We start from the raw sequence: 20,832 nt of genomic DNA on the forward strand, positions 1-20,832 counted from the left end.
TACAATTCATAAAGAAATTTACTGCTTATTGCGCAATTATACTTCATTGCTCTCGTATCAGGTGGGGTTTGTAATTCACTTAGGTATACTGCGCACTGTCACTGGTTGTGCACGCACATTTTTGCTCAGAAGGTCATATTTGGTCGCATTAGGAGGTTCACTATAAAATGGCTTGTCATATTATTACCCGGCTGATGGGTCTGTTCAATCCATTGCTGTTAGTCCAATACAACCCATACGATTTCGGACAGAAGTAAACCCACCGTTCGTTTCAGACGATCGCTTCTCAGGGCCAAGGTTGGATGCGAGTGGTGGCCCGAACCTCCACGTTCTTGAGGAAACGCCGCTGGTGGTCCAGTGACAGAGTTGATTATATTGAAAGCTGCAGGTGAGGAGCTCGGCTGTGGGAAGAACAAAAAAAAAATGAAGCAGATCCCACGCACTGTGGAGAGTGACATTGAGCGAAGCATTTTGCTGGTAGCTGGCTACCAAGGATCATTTCGGATTACACGAAGCATTATTGCAGGTTGGCAAAAGTTATTGCGTCTCTGACGTAATTGCGCGTGTGGCAACAGCAGCAAGATGACGGTAACGACGATTCTGGGAAGCCGATGAGGTGAATTGTACTGCCCCACTTACACCCTCGCTTGCGACATTTCTATTTTTGGGGGGGTTTCTACATAGGTGCTGCACGAGCGTAAATGAGAGAAGCACAACATTTGACGTCATTAGCGGCGAAATGTTATACAGTCGTACACGTTAAAGAACCCCAGGTGGTAGAAATTTGCGGAGTCGTCCACTACGGCGTGCGTCATAATCAGAAAGTGATTTTGGCACGTAAAACCGCATGATTTTTTTTTATACAGTCGTACGTGCATGTGGCTATGTCATGTCGCGTATGTAAAAACGACAATGACATTTGCACTACGGCGATGAAATGGTAAAACATGTTGGACGTCGCACAGTTTCTGCGTAGCGTTACCTGCTTCAACGGTAGTACTGTGGAATGTGGATACAGGAGACGGGGCGGTGTAAAACAGCATCTCACAGCGCGTGTTGTCACGAGGAAGGAACACGCGAAAGTGGCACGTAAGGCAACCGCAAAACCTTTTGAAAAGCTAGTCGGTTTTGACACAAAAGCCGTATGCGCGCAAACTGTGAACTGATTTCACATTCTTTGCTGTACAAAGCTAGTTTTGGCTTCTTGGTTAACGTCTGTTTCACTCTAGCCAGATATGTCTTAAAAAAGAGAAAAAAAAAATGCAAGCGAGTCCTAGAGGTTTTATCATTGGGGAGCTGTGTTCGAAGGCAGATATTCGATTGCGCTGTCGATCATGCATGTCTGTTTATTACAGAAGCTCTCTCTCCCTCCCCTCCCTCCACCCAATTTCGGCGAGACAGAAAATGCCCCGTAAAGGTATGCAGCATACAGAAACCTACCTAACTTCCAACCTACAGTAAACCACCACAATTGAGGGAAATAATGCTTCGTCATAAGAACACCATGGTCTGGCTCCACCTATGAGGTAATAAACATTTCTCCGTGGGCTCGACCAAGGAGGACATAAAAAATTGCTTTGGCTCAGCGAGGTTCAACCGCAAGCTTCGGTGCTACAGCCACCATTCCCAGCTCTAAAAAGGCTTCAACATCTGAACAAACAAAGTAAATCAGCGACCAAGGCATTTTGCTCCTAAGACAATGTAGCGGGTTTTTGTACTAGGCGGCGACGGTCGCATTCAGATACCGACAGTATGCAAAAAAAAAAGAAGGAGCTCGGAGATAATGTTAATCTGAGCAAATAATATATTTAAGAAAGCAAGAAGCGACTTCTGATACCCTTCGTCGAAGGTGCTCGTGGTCCACTTCCTGGCTGTACCTCGAGCGGCCACTCACGCGGCAATTTTTAGCGTATTCGCGGGCTTCTTGCACGCTCGCAAAAACACTTTTATGTAGCACGTGTTGAGCAACAGAAGCCTGTATCACGAGTTTTTCATGTTTCTGTACAATTTTGTCATTTACACTTTTCATTTAACTTTAATGTTTGAGAATTTTATTAATGAATTAATACTGAGTATGCACTTACGTGAAATGCAAACAATAATCTGAGTATCTCCAAGCGAATTCGGCAAACAACATTACGTTGGTTCTGTCCATCTACGTGGCATCACCATATCTATAAATCTTGGTACATGATAGTTGGGGCACCCTGTGCATATGCGTACGGGGTGATCATATTTAAGCCTTATGAAATTTTTACGGATCACATGTTGCCGATAACATAAGTCTAATCCTGGAGCTAGATTGCTCAGAGAGGCGCACATTACTTGCATGAAAAATTGAAATGCACATTCAGCTAATTAACGAGAAATTCACTATTTTAGTTCTTAAACGATTACTCTACGGCCCATGTTGCAATTTACGAATTGCAGCCGCCGAGCTCGTCAGGCGTATCCACTTGCAATTAATTTCCAGAACAACACCGGCTTTGAGATATGCCCCATCAAAATAGCTGTAAAAACGCCCTCTTGTTTCATTTAATTTTGTACCAAAATGCTCTTTCATGCGTTCAAGCACGACACTTAACTGGAACGGCCGTGTAATTCGTCCTACACCTTGGGAAATATTACCTCGAAACTCCGGTCATCCTGGAAATTCATTTCAAGTAGATGCGTCTTGGAATCTCACCGGCTTTAATTTGTAAATTGCAGTATGTGCCGTAAAGTAAGTAACCAGGAAGTTAACAAAAGTTTTAAGAATGAATAGAACATGTGTTTCTATTTCTCTCGTGCTACTAACAGCTCAAAGTTAAGAATTATGCTATCTGCTACAGACGATTTAAGAAAACTCCATGAAACTTAAAAATGATCATAATATATTATATAACATAAATCATGATCAATGATATGATATATATATATATATATATATATATATATATATATATATATATATATATATATATATATATATATATATATATATATCCAGTGTGATCAGGGTTCCCTGGCTTCACAGAGATTCTTTCCTATTTGACGCTTCCAATGATACCGCATTAAAAGTGCACGGTCTCACGTTGTAACTGATAGCCATGTGTCTCTCTACGACATTGGAACGACGACGATTGTTTTTTTTTTTATGATGACTCTGAACTTTCATTTTTTCACAAAAACAGACAGAAATGTAGCAAATCTGATTAGGCAATCACGCAGCAAATTTTAATAAATATTTGTCGAATTTAATCATTTAAACGGAACACTTAACTTAAACATGGATTTTCTTCTTTACAATAATTACCGTAAGTAGATAACATAGAAGCACTAGGGTCTCAGGTTTGAGCCGCTGTTATTACCTATAACAAGGAGACCTATACTCTACTGCCAATTAAATTTATTGCTAGATACCCATGTATATGTTTCATGTAACCTTTACGCTAACTTAATTTTTTTTCTTTCTCTTTAGGAGAACATTGAGAAACCTCATTCAGCGATCACTGACATATGTAAGAGCGCTATATAATATTTATGCTTTATACTTGCATTCAACTTTGCAACGTCTATAGTATACTTGTTCCGGACCACACACGTGAAAACGTAATACCTATTCACTTATTATTGTTTCATGTCTTGACGCATATCGCCTAAATACTTTCTTTGAAAGTTTCCGTTTTATATTGTACCAAACTGAATTTCAGCTACGTCTGCGGTTCTTAGTGAGAAGGCTCTTAGAAAGGCTGTTCGAATTTATAGGTTTCGTATTCTTATTTTCATCGAATGTTCTCACGGGAGAAATCCCATAATTCGTGTTCCGGAAGGGCCTTTGCTCGGACAATGGCTCTTTTCATTATATGAGAAGCCGCAGTGTCGCCCGAAAGGCAAATGATCGCTTGCGGTAGCAAAACAGTAGATCTCTTGACATGTTGATGCGTTAGTAGAGTTTAGTGGGATACTAAACTTTTTTCATCGGCCGTACAAACTTGAAAATATTGAAGCCATTGTTGCGCGTACAGCGTCGGTGCTAACTCACAACTGCTTTACTGCGTCGCCTCAGGCAAAAAATATGAAATATTAGATGTACATAGTATAGCGCATGCGTACACGTTCTTCTTCGTGAGAGAGAGAGAGAGAGAGAGAGGGACCACACGCCTGCTTCCTAGAGCGAGACAGTGGCGCCCGATTGCACGCGCCACACGACTGTCTCGCCTACGACAACACGTCTGGCGCCACGATGTCGCGTCATCGTATCTGCTCCGTCGAGGCACGCTGGTGACGTGGCGTCGCGGCGATGCCCTTACCCCTTACGCAACACCGCGTCACCCGCTCTGCTCTGTCGAGGCACGCTCGTGACATCGCTTCGCAGCCAATGGGAATTTAGATGATGTTTCGGTGCTACAGACGCCGGCTTTTTCTAGCTCAATTGGCCAGTTGATGCTTTCTCATCAATATTATTGCGTTTCTGTAGACTTGGAAAAATACCGTAGAAGCTAGAGCCTGTTGTAATGTATGTACCACATCGGGATTGATCTTTTAAATATATATAAAAGATAGAACTAAAATGACTTCAATACAGTTTTTAGCACTTGGTACACAGAAACCTTGCACATAATGTCACGTAGTAGTGACGGGGAGAGAAGAGGAGCAAGACTGTAATTAACTTCTTATTGGGCGAAACTGTGCCTACCACAGCAAAAAAAAGGTGACACTCAAAGCACCACGATGGCGGCGAACGCAGTCGGCGATTCTTGGAATCTTATCTGCCGGTCAAGCGCGTCGGTTTTTAAACATGAGCGATCGAGCTTCCACAGTAATGGCTGGTGCCGGTGTGTCTTCCAGAAAGTACTGCACAATTGGTGTCGTGCATACAATCAAATTACACAAGCTTGACTGAGAACAGACTACGGATAGAACCACCGATAACATTCCAGTAAGTTCGAATTATGCAGTTGCGTCTGGCGCTGAGCGATAACTTTAAATTGCTAGTGGGTGGAATGCAGTCACCGAGGAAAGGATAAATAAGTACAAGTGTCAATATACAAAAAATCAGGAATCAGCGCAACAGGAAAATCTGCAGAGCTGCTCATTTTGATGTCGTAGCTGATGGCATGCACTATCTGAACCTATGAGTCGCTCGTTATTGAATGCAAAATTGAAATTTAAAAAGAAGAAACACTACGGTAGTGATCTTCTCAGAGGCGTTTGGATCAGAAAAAGGGTTGAAATTACCAGGAGGATCATGTTTATGTGAAAGTATCAATATTATGTTACAAACATTGAGTTAGCGTGGCAGAGCTATTGTGAAAAAGAGCAGCTTCGACCTCGAAATCTAAGTGTCGCAGTTAAGAATAAGAAAAAGGTCTGCCATGTAGCACAGACCTCAAGCTGCAGGTCGAGTAACACTAATAATCAATAAATTAATCAGTAATTTATTTTAGGTGGGCAGGCACAACCACAACGTCTGAGCGCTGGCGCATGACAATAACAACAATATACAAAACAACAAGAAACTGTACGTGAATAGGCTTTGATATGATGAAGATATAAAAAAAAAATCTATGAACAAGGTAAAATGTGAGAGAACAGACATTATAAAGAAAGGACAATATACATAGAACAGTTTATATACAAAAAAATGCAAGGTTACTTAAAAAATAAAGCAGGACAAACCCACTTGAACAATGTGCGAAACTGTGAAATAATGCAAAGCTAAAAAATTATGCACGCCAGTGAGTAAACAAAAATACCGCCATCAAGAACATGAGCGTTTTCGTTTTGTGGACGACTGAGTGGAGCATATGAAACGCGAAAATAGAACGGTCAGCGTTCCCTGGTTATCTGGCGCGGCATTTGAAACATGATAAAACCGAGAAGTTTGGCACAGTTCAGGATACCGTAAAATAGTTTGAAAATAATCAAGAGTTGAGAGCCATAATGCCGGCAGCCAATTTATGGCAGTTACGATAATCCACAGTGCTAGAACAAGGTCAGGTCCAGTGTTGCTGTTATCAAAGAGATGATGATATATGCTTAGAAACTGTTTCTGGGCCCGTTCTATAATGTGACTGTTAGGTTTAGAAATGCCATTCCAGCCTTGAATTGAAATTGGAAGAGATTCGCTTGTTGACTACAGACAGCAATTTATAGCTATTTGATGGTCATATGTAGTTTTTGAAATAATCTACTTCAACGCTTTCCTGCCTCGTAAAGCTATGACCGAGGTAAGGATTTCATTGTGGAGGACAGCTCGGTTTGTTGTTTGTGTAGTGATGTAGGGGTTCACATTCCAATAGCAGACGAGAAATTATATACCCCATCTTTATTGATAGACATTCATCCACCCCCTTGAAAGCTAAATTATGCACGCTAAGGCAGCATTCATTAAAATTTGCTTCCATAATTTCGGCCTTGATACAGCTGTATAGGGTGTCCCAGCTGAGTTTTCTGAAAAAAAAGAGCTTTAAGATGGTCCTCTTCCAGAAAAACCGGGTTATTAGAGGCGCTAACAAAAGCAAAGTGCTGTTAAGGAAATTTTACATTTATTTGTTCAACAATACTCGATAGAAAGGTTTTTGCGTTATATGAATGTTACTGTAAAAAGGAAATTTGTAGAGTTGTCAGTGATTAGGTCACTGACGATAGATTACACCAGCAGCTAAGTAGAACCTGGTTTGGCTATTGATATTAAAGCTGCGTGTCCTGTGGTTAAAATCCGGGCCACAGATTGGCGCCACGATCGCGGCTGCTCATTTCTGCGTCTCTAGTGTTTCGAGAAGGGGTAATATGTACACGGACAAACTAAAACTCGGCGATCAATATGAGTTGAGCGCACGCAAACTAATAATATGGCGCTACTTTAACCAATGTAGCGACGTCTAAAGGGTTTCACAGGGTGCATTGTAACGTCTGAATCGTAAACCACATTAATGAACTACCATGGTTTCGTTTCTGAGGAAGTAATGTGAAGCGACAAGACAGCCTACTTGATTTCTAAATTACATTTACACGTGCTCCTCTCACGCAACAGCCTGCCGTAAGGATAAAACCGCTTACCAGCAGATACAGCTTCGGCTCCTTTTGGTAAGGTGTCGCAGACGTTTGTTTCCTCGATGGTGATGTCATCGAGCGCAATGTAAGCTGGTCTTGACGCTGGCCCAACAGTTCCTAAAAATATTATCTGCAAGAAAAGGCCACTAGCTTGAACAATCATCGTTACGACATTTTGACTGCCCGAGCACTAACGCGTATTGTCAGCTTTTGCCAGACGATAGCCACAAACACTCCTAATGAAAGAAGCTACACTCCAAGCCTGCTTTAATATGTATAAAAATGTCAGCCCAATAAAGATCATCGGTCGTAACTGGCCAGCCTCAGAAACTTTATTATCCCATATATTGAAGACATGCGTCATCATCTAGCAAACACATAACAGTTCGCAAATCTTTTAGGAAGAGTTGAAAAGCTTCTTTCTTGATAGAATAGTGTAAGGAGACTACGTTTTCTTATAGCAACATTATTAGCCGCTTCATGCTAGTGCGCCTTCAACTTGGAACAACACAGTAATTGAGCATAGAACATTAGCTAATTATTGCAAGCGACGCTCCGTATTGACTTAGCTCTGACATAAATTTCATAAAGGCTACCCAGGTTACCCTGATTTCTACCGCCCCATAGGAGATCATGCCTATCCAGAACAAATGGACTCGGCTTTCAGAAGGAGGACACGGAGAACAGCTTTCATCCTGCTCAGTTGTTTAGTCGCAGTGTTTCATCACAGTGCGGATGATGACAGCTTGTTTCAGAAAATGTTGACATCTTGCAGAACTTTCAGCTTAGGTCTAAAGCATCTAACACGTGGTTCGAGAACCCAGTACTAACTCGCTGTGGAAGTACTCATTGTCCGATAGGCTATATTAATTAAGGAACGCGTTTTTCCAGGCTTATGAAACTTGACAGCGGCGGGTGATGGCATTAGGAACACAAAATTGTGAAACAGGGATCAAACATAATGTCGTTTCCTGCATTGTCCTTGAATAACAGAATAGTTCCGAATGTTCAGAATAGTTCAGAATAACAGAATAGTTAACAGAATGTTCCGACATTGTTATTTCTGAACAGGGTATTCTAAATTTATTGTTAAAGCTTGACATTACAAAATATCTAGGGCCAGATGATATTCCGAACTGTTTTCTAAAGCGTTATGCTGAATGGCGTGCAAAATACCTGTACATTCTGTTTGCGAAGTCAATCAACGAAGGATCATTACCGGAAGACTGGAAGATTGCTAGAATAAAACTTTTACATAAATCGGGGGATAAATCTCGCATAAAAAATTACAGACCGATTTCTTTAACCTCAACACCTTGTAAGGTCTTAAAACATATAATTCATAAACATATAACTGGTTTTCCAAATGAACATAACGTTTTTACAAACATGCAGCATGGTTTTAGAAGTGGCCTTTCGACGACTACTCAACAGTTGAAATCAGACATGACTTTGCTAGCAATGTAAACAAAGGGAAACAAACAGACGCAATGTTCATGCATTTCAGCAAGACATTTGATAGGGTGTCTCACGTTAAATTACTTCATAAGCTAGGAGCTGTGCTTAAAAATGATAAAATATTAGCATGGATTAAAGCCTACCTTAAAAACAGCCATCAGTTTGTTACTGTAAATAAAACAACCTTTGATATAGCTGCTGTCAATTATGGCTTCCCAGAGGGATCCGTTCTTGGCCCCCTTTTCTTTTTGGTATATATAAATGATATTATCACTAACCTCTCCGTTAAAATCAGGCTTTACGCTGACGACTGAGTTCTGTACGATGAAATAATAATGGAAGAAGCCCAACACAGGTTTAACAGGGACTTTACTACGGTAGTTGAATGGTGTAAACAATGATAAATGTGCATTACTTTCGAAAAGACAGTATATAAATGCGGATAACTTTAAAAAAGAAGCCACTGCTATATCGCTATGACACAGGAAACGCTTTTTTGTCAGGTAACGCAATATAAGTACCTTGGCTTGCACATAACAAAGGACCTTTCCTGGTCAAAGCGCCTTGACACAGTAATAGCAAACTGTCAACGCATGTTGTTTGTTCTAAGTCGCGTATTATTATCCTCCACCTCAACATTACCTCTATTGGCATACAAAACACTCGTCGGCCCCATTTTAGAATATGCTGTAGTTATATGGGACCCGTTCACTGAAAGCGATATTGGAACGCCAGAAACCTTACAGAAGAAAGCAGTTCTATTCATCTACAATACATATGGGCGTAGTTCTATTACAAACATTTTATCTCAGAGTGGCTTGCCTTCTATAAGTCATAGAAATCGTGTGTGTCGTTTAAAATTATTTTTGCTACTAATAAATTGTCACTTCCACATCGACACGTCTCACATTATCACCTGTACAACAGGTTACGTTGCCAGACAGCGACACTCACTAGCTGTAACTCCGGGCGCTATAACGTAAAACTATTCCAAACTTTTCTATTCCAGTTTGGCAATAAGCCCTCCGCGATTGGTCGAAAACTTTTTTGGACCACCCCCACTTCACCTGTCTGTCCGGCGACGTCACAAAAACCGCGATAGCTTGACATCTGATAAGACGTGCACACACTGATTATGCATTATTTGAACGAACGAAAGAAAAATACTTATGTCTGATTCGACGCATTTTCGCCATTAGCCCACGTCTATTGGTCAAGAGTTTTCGGGCTGCACCCACTTCACCTGCCTGTCACGCGACGTCACAAAACTTCAAAAACTCACCGCGTCATAGTGACGTGTACGCGTTAAAGATGCATTAACATGCCGAACGAAATTGAATTTTCTTCTGAATAGTCGCAGGCTGGCCCGTTCCGAAAGCAATGAAAGATGGCTGCCGCCGATCGCTCAGGCACTGGCTACTCGCACCTGCCGGAGAGCATGGGTTTATTTGTGTGCAATAAAACTTTTACCGTGGCCGTGTAACGTTTTCGAGCACTTTCTGCACGTTTACGAGCTCGGTCTGTCCATTCTTTTTTGCTGAGGACCCGTTTTAGCATCATTCTTAAGCTTCCGTTGCATGCCGCCGCGATTGTCCACGAGCCACTGCAAGCTATGTAAGGGGAAGTGGACCAATCACAGACGCCGTCACCACCCGCTTCATCCGGTGATCCATTTGCAGTGCACTAGCTCGTCCCCATCGAATCCCTCTCCACTTGAGCGTGCTCCTCGCCTCTTGTGAGCCAATCAGATAAGACAAGCCGCTCAGTGTAGGCAACGTTATTCGCTTTTCAGGCAAACAAAAAGGGCCTCCTATGTACGAGGAGAGCGTTTGATTGATCTGTTGACACAACCCTCCAGGTGACCGCCCGATGCTTGCGTCGGCAGTTACGCATTTTTGACGTCCGGAGATTGGAATAAAAATATATTGGAATAGTTTTACGTTATAGGGCCCTCCATCTACAATACGTGTCAGCTGCTTCAAGTATTCGTTTTTTCCTAGAACTATAGTAGATTGGAATAAGCTGGCCGATAAAACTAACACAGGACTCATTATCACTTTCCGAGACATATCTTTAATAAAAATCTTTGTTTTTTTACACTTGCTGAGATTGTTAGTGATAGCACCGTTTGACTGTGATTCGAAAAATCGCTGAAGTAACGTCGAAGCGCTTGTTTTTGCGCCTGCTTCTTGCGCTTGTGGGACGCGCTTGTGTGAAGAATTTTTTTTTCAGTGGAGTTTCCCATTTTTGTATTTATTTTGTTTTGTAAGCTTGCTCGTGTACCACGCTGCTAAGATCTTGTTTAAGATCGCAGTATTCATATATAACTAGTACTAAGAGAAAGGGGCGTTGCTTAGTTGTAGCGCTCGTAGAGGGGCCCACGCCTTCAAAATAATTTGCAAGGAATATTCGAAAAACCTGTAAGAGCTAGATAGAAGAGCTATCAGCACAAATGCGAAAAAAAGGTAAATCGTAGGCGTCCTATGCAGGAACCCGCAAGCTAACCTACCTTAAATCTGCCGAAAACCAGTGGAGTTGCGAGCGGAGAGTAAGCGTTTAATTCAACTCAATTCATCTTAATTCTGTCAGAAAGATGTTATACATTTTGTGTGAAACGTTTTAAAGAAAAGTGAAAGTCCGGTTGCTGCCGCTAATACATTTGACGAGATTTTTGTGCCATCAATTGAAGATCTAAAACAGCATTGTCGTGTTAATCCGGTAATGTAGTATCCCGATTTTCTGCCATTAGTGGAGCACGAGTTATAGAGCATCGTTACCTCACTACCGCTAAACAAGCCTCTTGGCTACGACAACATTAGAATGGAGGATTTAGTAAATAGTTATTCAAAACTAAAAAAGAATTTACTTCTGCATATATTGAACAGCTATTTACAAACAGGTACCAGACCTCAGGGGATAAAAGTGTCTCTAATTAGGTAATTATATATTTTTAGAAACAATGGAACCCAGCCTTTAGGACACAAACACGAGGACAGAAGTAGACAGACACACGCTGGGACTAGCAACAAGTTCGATGAAAACAACAACACAGAATCTCGCAGGGAAGCCAGAGCGCGAATGCGTCGTACATACCACGTGACAATCAAAAAACTCAAAATGACCTCTAGTAACCATATTTTCCTAAATAAGCTATCTCTTTATTTGACAGCGATAACGAGTGTACTTCTCTCCTGGTGTTTGAGTCCTAAAGGCTGGGTTCCATTCTTTTTAAAAGTATTATAATACCGAGACCGATCGAGTTGTCCAGCGCTGTTTATTCCACAAAAGGCAACGCCCCCAGCTCACGCGCGAAGAAGTCGAAGAACAGGGAAGATGATGATGGCTATGTACAAATGAAAACGACGAAGTACGTTAATAGTGCTTACACTAACTTCCCCCCGTCATGGAAGCGGCCAGCCTGGCCGCAGATTAGCGATTATCTAAACGGGGAGTGAAGGGCTTCATCCGCGAGACGTGAACAATTTCGGCATTCCGGCGGCGCCGGTCAGTGACGGAGTGTACTGGGCGGACGAGATAGTTCACTGCAGATGTTTGCTGCACAACGGTGTATGGGCCAATGTAACGTGGAAGGAACTTCTCACAGAGGCCTGGAGTGCGGACTGGAGTCCAAAGCAGGACTTGGTCTCCAGGGTGAAAACGTAGGTCACGGCGTTTGTTGTCGCAGTAACGCTTGCGCTCAGCTTGGGTAGCTTCTGTGCTTTGCCGGGCGATTTGACGGCAATGTGCAACTCGGGCAGCAAAATCTTCTGGAAGCGACGCGTTAGGCGAAGAAGGTGCGAAAAATATTTCTCTGTCGAATATGGTGGAAGGAGATCGTCCATACACAAGGAAGAAAGGGCTGTAGCCGGTAGTCCGTTGAATAGCAGTATTATATGCGAATGTCACAAAAGGAAGAATTTTGTCCCAGTCAGTGTGGTCAGGACGGATGTACATGGAAATCATGTCAGACAGCGTACGGTGGAAGCGCTCAGTAAGGCCATTGGTTTGCGGATGATAAGTAGAAGTAGATTTGTGGACGGTATTAGTGGCTCGAAGAACTTCCTCGAGAACTTGTGAAATGAACGCCTTGCCACGGTCACTGAGAAGAACGCGAGGAGCCCCATGGCGCAAGACGATGGCGCGCAAGAAAAAGTCGGCGACCTCAGAAGCGGTGCCGGATCGCAGAGGGGCAGTCTCGGCATATCTTGTTAAATGGTGGACCGAAGTGACAATCCAACGGTGACCGGAGGGTGTCAACGGCAAGGGACCATATAAATCAATGTCAGCAAATTCAAAAGATGCGCCCGGGCAAGGGAGAGGTTGTAGTAAACCGGCAGGAGGGGATGTCGAGCGTTTGCGGTGCTGACATGACGCACAAGAGGCAATGTATTTGGCCACCGTTGAGGATAGGCCAGGCCAGAAGCAGCGGGTCTTTATGCGGTCGTAAGTCTTGTGGAAGCCTAAGTGGCCAGCCGATACATCGTCGTGAAGAGCCTCTAATACCCGCAAACGAAGGCAGCGAGGTAGAACTGGGACCCACCGGTGACCTGTTGGGTGGTAAACGTAGCGGTGTAGCACGCCACCTTGAAGGCGGAATTGTCGAAGTTGGCGTCGCAAGCGGCTGTTGGGTGGTTCGGCGAACCCACTAAGGCGATCCATGAGAGCTCGACAGTAGGAGTCGGCCCGCTGAAGTGAGACGAAATCAGAACGTGATGGAAGCGTAACTTGGTCCAGGGGCGTTATCGAGAGTTGGTGAGAGGCAGGCGTAGCATCGGAACGACGTGGTTGAGAAGACGACGGCGCGTTACCTGGAGAGAGTGAGAGCGGGCAGCGAGACAATGCGTCTGCATCATGATGGCGTTTTCCAGACTTGTACGTTATAGTGAAGTCATATTCCTGCAAGCGGAGTATCCAGCGTCCTAAGCGTCCTGACATGTTTTTCATTGATGACAGCCAACACAGAGCATGGTGGTCGGTGACGATGGTAAAATGGCGGCCGTAAAGGTATGGGCGAAATTTCCGAATCGACCAAACGATAGCCAGGCACTCTTGCTCTGTAATGGTGTAGTTCTGCTCAGCTGGAGAAAGTGTTCGGCTGGCATATGCTATGACTTGCTCTTTAGATGCTGTATTACGTTGCAGAAGTACTGCGCCAATACCTTGTGCGCTTGCGTCAGTATGGAGTATGGTGGGGGCACGATTATCGAAGTGGCGAAGCACTGGTCCGGAAGTAAGATGCCGCTTAAGAGCTTGAAAAGCCGACTCGCAGTCGCTAGTCCACGTGAAAGAGGCACCGCACCGGTAACCAGTAGCTTGTGTAGAGGAGCTGCTATTGCTGCGAAGTTGCGTATAAACCTACCAAAATATGACGCCAAGCCGAGGAAACTACGTAGATCTTTCTGTTGCTGGGGGCGAGGAAACTGAAGAACGGCACTAATCTTTTCGGGGTCAGGCTGGATGCCATCTTTTGAAACGACGTGACCCAATACTTTTATTGTTTTGCTTGCAAATTTGCATTTTTTTGTATTGATCTGGAGACCAGCATTCGCAAGGCACTTGAGAACTTCGTCTAATCGATGAAGATGTTGGCTGAAGTCAGACGAAAAGATGACAATATCGTCCAGATAACAGAGGCATGTCTTCCATTTTAGACCACGAAGTACGTTGTCTATCATGCGCTCAAATGTGGCAGGAGCATTACAAAGGCCAAAAGGCATCACGTTAAATTCATAGAGGCCATCCGGTGTAGCGAATGCGGTTTTTTCTTTGTCAGTCTCGTTCATCGGAATTTGCCAATATCCTGATCGAAGATCAAGGCTGGAGAAATACTCCGCCCCTTGTAGTGTGTCCAAAGCGTCGTCAATTCGAGGTATTGGATATACGTCTTAGCGTGTGATCTTATTGAGCGCTCGATAATCCACGCAAAAGCGAACTGAGCCATCTTTTTTCTTTACCAGGACCACGGGAGACACCCATGGGCTAGATGAAGGTCGTATTATCTTCCGCGCAAGCATGTCAGCGACCTGTTCTTCAATGACCTTTCGTTCGGACGGCGATACACGATAGGGGCGTCGTCGTATTATAGCGGAACCATCGGTTTCGATGCGGTGTGTAGCCGCAGGAGTTTGGCTCAACACAGGGGAACAGCTATCGAAACAGGCTTTGTGTTTTGCCAAGACCACCATTAAGGCTTCGGACTGCGCGGCTGTTAGGTCAGAACCAAGAACGGCCGGAGGAGGGAAAGAATCATCCAAACCTGAGGTTGGTGCTGGCGATGAAGAAGGGCAAAGCGTGACTAGAGAGATAGGTTGAGTGTCGGCGAGGGTTGCCACAGTCATCCCTTAGGGCAGCATCACAGGATCTGGGGTCGTGTTGCAAGCAGACAGAAGGGCGCGGCCGCGTGAAAACCGGACGAGACAGGTGGCAATGAGAATGCCGCGAGAAGTACGCGGGAAGAAGGGGCGACTAGGGCGTCTCCGTCGGCGATCTGACTGGATGTTACGGCTACAACGTCTTCGTGACCAGGACGCGGGACGTAGTCTGCAGCGATGGCCACGTTCACGCATGAAAGTGAAGAGTCCGCAACAGGTTCAAGCTCTGTATCCGTGATGTGGACAACTTCCTCTCGACATGAAATGACGGCTGAAGCAGAATGTAGGAAGTCCCAACCAAGTATAAGTTCATGGATACACGTTGGAAGGATGATAAACTCGATGTGGTGGCGTATGCCGTCGATGAGAACACGAGCAGTACACTGTCCGTCAGGGTGAATGAATGCATTATTAGCACCACGCAAAATAGGTCCAAGATAAGGCGTTTTTACTTTACGGAGCCGGGAACACAGATCACTCCGAAGAACAGAAACGGCGGCACCGGTATCGATGAGAGCTGACGCGGGAACACCGTCGACAGTCACAGAAAGCATGTTGGCCGGGCGAACAGGAGGAATTTTCGAAGACCGATAAGAAGCAGTTTCCCCTCCAAACACTGCAACAGTTAGTTTTCCGAGTGCTGGTCGACAAAATGGGAAGTGGGACGAAGCGGTGATGTAGAGCGCCGGTAAGGGGATGGAGAACGACGTCTGGCCGAACGGGAACTATGAGGCAGATTGGGAGCAGCTGGTGGAGACGGAGAACGCTGTTGAGGGAACGAGTGCGGTCCGGTATAGTAGTCGTCTGATCGGCGAGTGCGGTCTCTTTCGTGCTCAGCATAGCCTCGCCTTTCATCCTGCTGGCGCCGGCGGCAGAAGCGAGATATATGGCCGCGTATACCACAGTAAAAACAAACCGGACGAGGTGGACGAGACTGAGGGTACGATGGCGCAGCAAGTGCTCTGGTTCCCATCGAAGCCAAATGGTCATAGGAAACGCCAGCAGGCACGGAAGTCACGGTAGGAGTGGGTAGCGAAACAACATCCGCGTAGGTAGGTGTGGAGCGCGCTACCGGAGCAAGATGCGTCGTGGGTGTAGTCATCGCTGTCAACTCCTGCTTTACGACCTCGCGCAAGTCGAAGGTGGGGGTTGGTGCGCAGGCAGCAGGGGGACGCTTTAGGTCTTGTAGTTGAAGCTCCTCGCGGATGATGGTGCGGATAAGAGCACGTAGATCTGGAGAATGAGGAACCTGAGGATCGCTGCTGTCATGTGGAAGACGAATAGACTGCAGCTCGTCGAGGCGTTGACATGTTGAAGTGATGTCTTGGACAGAAGCCGGATTTTGCACGATTAAGGCGTTGAACGCGACAGGCCCAATGCCTTTTAAGATGTGGCGAACGCGTTCGGCTTCCGTCATGTGAGGATTCGCACGGCGGCACAGAGCCAAGACATCCTCTATGTATGAGGTGTAAGACTCTTGGGGAAGTTGGCGGCGCGTTCCCAGCTTCTGTTTGGCGACTTCTGCACGGCCAGACGAGGAAGCGAAGATTTGCCGCAGCTTCGAGGTAAACGTGGACCAATCCGCGATGTCGGATTCGTGGTTGAAATACCACGTCTTCGCAACACCGGTCAAGTAGAAGGCGACATGCCTCAATTTCTGGATGTCGTTCCACTTGTTGCAAGAACTCACGCGGTCGTAGTGGTCGAGCCAATCGTCTACGTCATCACCGCGGAGTCCCGAAAAGACAGGGGGATCGCGCTGAGGGCTCGTCACAATCCAAGAGGGCGCCGCAGGTGGGGCCGTCTGTGCGGTAGGGTTTGAGGCGCCGGAAGGGCCGGGGTCGGAAGTGTCCATTGTTGTAGGGGTAGCTGGGTGCAGGCGGCGACCGGAACGGAGCTCCAGGGAGGACGGGAACGCGAGAGGACGTCGGGATCTTGACGTACCTCCACCACTTTATAATACCGAGACCGATCGAGTTGTCCAGCGCTGTTTATTCCACAAAAGGCAACGCCCCCAGCTCACGCGCGAAGAAGTCGAAGAACAGGGAAGATGATGATGGCTATGTACAAATGAAAACGACGAAGTACGTTAATAGTGCTTACAGTATGTATCCATAGGCTCAGCAACAGACTTTTCTGCCGTTATATATGTCTGGTTAAAAGTTGGGCAAGAACTATCGTCCCATAGCAATATTGCCGTCGCTGAGTATTCTAAGGAGAACATGGTTCTCAAGAATATAACGTCCTTTTATGATAAATTCTCGACATTAAATGATAGTATGGCTCCCGGCGGGATCTTGGTACGGCTGACCTCCTATAGGATTGCTGTGACCTGGTCCATGAGCATATAGATACAAATCAGGCAGAACTAGGATTATTCATAGATGAGAAAGAAGTTTTTGATACTGTTCTCCATGCTAATATCCTACAGAAATTTGAAAGTATTCAGTCTAGAGGTGTGCATCACCAGTTTCTTTCTTTTGTTTATATTACTGGTCACCTCCAAACTGTGAAGATAAAAGATCAATTCAGCGACTTCAAGAGAATTACGTATGGTTTTCCGCAAAGTTGCGTATTGGGCATCTTTTTCTTTAAAATCTATGTAAACGATTTCGCTGATCTGAAGTTAAATGCAAGGCTATGTCAGTACGCCGTTCATACAGCATTGCTTATATCTCATGAGTCGTGCAGACGTGCTTTGAAGTTATTACAGGCTGATGTCGAGCCACTTTTTGATTGGCTATCGATCGGATAACGAGTAAACACAGCAAAAAACACGCTAGTCCGTTTTAGAAATCCCCACAAGAGAGTTGAGTTAGAGAATATATCGCACTTCAAGGGAGCTCATGAACAGGGTGTCAGTGCTCATCGATGCCCTTCTGTCCCACTGTTATATATTTGGTTATGTACTTCGAGGACGAAATGTCCGGGTGTGATCATGTAGAACGCGTAGTTACGCGTGTTTTAGTGCTTTCTTTCCTACTATATGGAACTTAGCACAACAGTTCCGTTCAGATGCGTAAAACTGTATTCAAAGCGATTCGGGAATCTAGCTCGTGGTACGCCACTACTGTGCAGGGTTCTTGCTCTGTCACAGGCTCAACAAATTGGTAAAACTTAAAATAGTCTATCGGCTGACATACTGTATGGCACAAACTGTGATGGCTTAGACAGCATTCCAAAAATGAAAGCGGGTAAAGTTAATTCTTCAGATATGCATTTCTACTAGTAGTGGTTATAAGAAATTTCTTCTGTAAATTCAAACGTTTAGCAAGCAAACCACTAGCTTTAAGGAGTGTGTATCGTTACAAGCTTCTTAAAATTTATGCACAATAGGGAAAATAACGCCCGGATGTTTATGACCGCTTTTACGTTACTCAGTTGCCTGAGGTACTCCGTTTTCAGTCTGCAAAAATTTTTGAAATCCGCTATGCAATCTTGGTTACCTATTAGTGTATAATATTAGTGCTCTACTACTTCTCGGTTCTGTAACGACGCTTTAGAATGTTGTTGTTTCTTGTGTTGTATGTTGATATTTTTTTCATTTTATCAAGATTAATTTTGATAATGTCTGATATTGATTTTTGTCTTACTTAAATTACGTATGTATAGTTCTTATTACTCCACCTTTTAATTTCTTATTTATTCTTTTTCGTAATTTTTTGTTCTGTCTTGTGGATGTGCTGATTAGACGCTGCAGCGACTGCTATGTCCCGCCCACAAGCGATTACTACTTTGTATTTTCATGGAGTAAAATATGTATGTATGTATGTATGTATGTATGTATGTATGTATGTATGTATGTATGTATGTATGTATGTATGTATGTATGTATGTATGTATGTATGTATGTATGTATGTATGTATGTATGTATGTATGCATGTATGTATGTGTAGAAAATTGTTTTCTCTGTACAACACGCTTTTTAAGTTGCAGCATTTTGCTACTCCGTAAGAGTATTTTTGCATATTGTCTCAGTAGAGATTCTTTCTGTTTTAAAGAAAGGTCTATGTTGGAAATGTAGTTTTGGTTCCATTTTATGGAGGTGTCTTTCACGCTAATACAAATTTGTTGGTGCAAGCAAGAAATATTTGGTACCATTTTTCTGACAGTACTTATCTGGGCACATGCCGCTGACTCATCCACTGCCATGGTGCAATCGTAGTTTCTCACTAAGCTGGTGCATCGGTCGTACATGCGGGGAGCATTTCAAATTACATGTGTAATAGAAGAGAAGAGCGAGAAGTGGTTTTCCCAGACAAGCCGTATACAGCACGCTGTGCGCGCTCTCGCGTGCTTGCTACTTCGGTGTACCATGGGAAAAAATGCCGATAGAGGAGCCCTGAAAACCACAAGCTCAACTCATTTTGTCACTCAGAAGAGGCAGAATAGACATAATGTTAATCTCTCTTCTTCACGGCCAAACAAACAACTAGCTCGGAATTACATATAAATCCAATTTCGATTTTATTATGTGAACTGAAAACACTATAAGGATGAGCACACGGGCTTCTAAATATGGGCGAATTGTTTCTGTTTAACATTTGTTCTGCATAAAATTATGCAACATGTTTTTTGCAGCTCTTGTTTTACCGATCCTACCAGAACACTCATGACATTTTCATGAAAATTGGCATTGATGATCTCTTTAAAATGCTCTTAAAATGCGTCCATTTTTGCTGCCATTACAATGTTGTTGTTTTGGAGATATTATTACGAAGTAAATGCATTATGCAGCTTGAATACTTTTTGCTTTTGTGAGAAACCCTTGGAATATTTGTCACAAAGGATTTCAGAAACTTCGTAACTTTAGTTGAAACGGTTCCACAAAGACATGTATTTCTGTATCAGGTAGAGGCGCTTTCTCAAAGAGCAAAGTTTGGCCATTTTATAAGAAGCACTGCGGACGACATAAGCCTAAGTTTCCTTGGGCCAGTAGTTCTAATTGTGTAAAATAACCCTTAAGGGCTGTGATGTACAATGGCTTAAATTTTGAGCGATGGGTGTTCAAATGTGTAGAATCTGCAAATCTCGAAATCAGTCTTCTCAACCTTCAGTGAACTACTATTTCTTTTCAATAAATACGCCCTGCACCATGCAAAAATAAGAAAGAATAAAACAGGTTGATTCCTTTCTACAGAGGCATTTGACTACCTCATATAAAACGCTCGCCGAAAACAGAACAATACCCGGGACCCACCTAAGTATGTCCATCTCTGGAGACACCAAGGAGTTTATATAATGACTACAACATATGGGCAACTCAGCCAATAAGGATTTGCACGAATTACAAAAGGGATTCTTATTTCTTCGCTCTTTAACGGAAACTAAACAATTTTGGAGCATAGGTGGAGTAATTGTTTTTAACGTAAGTTTACCGAGTAGGTGCAATAGCAAGCTGTAGTCTTGTAAACGCTTGCCTATGAGTTTTAACAAGGGGTTATTAACGAGTAATGAATCTCTGAAGTGAGTTTTTGCATTAAAAAGCATCAGTGAGTTCTAAGAGACGTTTTACTATGTGACATAAAAACAGCCGTCTTCTTTTTTTTCCTCACCCTTATGTTATGTGGGGCTGCAACGCGACCTTGCTGCCAAGTGTCAGGGTCATCGCCTTGTTGATTCCACAGGGCCACATAAAGTTGTTTTTGCGGTGCCCTTTTCTGGTATAGAACCTGCAAACAGGAGCATTTTTAACAAGTGGCGAGAGATAATTCGTTACATAAATTGATCACCGCGAAATAAAATAAAACATAACTACAACTTACCCGATCGGGGTATATTTGCCAACATAGGAAAACGTGTTAGCTTTTATGCATAATAATGTATCATTTTTGTAGCTATCATAACAATATTTTCAGTTCCCGCTTAATATTCACTCGATAATATGAATTTAGAGTTGTGTTTCGCGACACAAGATTAGCAAGATATGATATTATCTTGCGAAATGTTGTTCATAGTGATCAC

At 43.7% G+C, this 20,832-nt stretch overlaps 1 protein-coding gene across 1 annotated transcript in view; it reads right to left on the reverse strand.

Moving 5' to 3' along the window:
• LOC126537870 (MAM and LDL-receptor class A domain-containing protein 1-like) overlaps nucleotides 1-20,832 on the reverse strand; it is a 232,206-nt gene that overhangs the window by 190,534 nt on the left and 20,840 nt on the right. The window contains exons 9-11 of the mRNA XM_072287646.1: nucleotides 20,424-20,540; nucleotides 7,045-7,168; nucleotides 264-401 (exon numbers count right to left, since the gene is read on the reverse strand). Of these exons, the coding sequence (XP_072143747.1) occupies nucleotides 264-401; nucleotides 7,045-7,168; nucleotides 20,424-20,540 (379 nt within the window). The remainder of the gene's footprint in view (nucleotides 1-263; nucleotides 402-7,044; nucleotides 7,169-20,423; nucleotides 20,541-20,832) is intronic.

Source organism: Dermacentor andersoni, chromosome 4 (assembly GCF_023375885.2).
Source record: "Dermacentor andersoni chromosome 4, qqDerAnde1_hic_scaffold, whole genome shotgun sequence".
NCBI lineage: Eukaryota > Metazoa > Arthropoda > Arachnida > Ixodida > Ixodidae > Dermacentor > Dermacentor andersoni.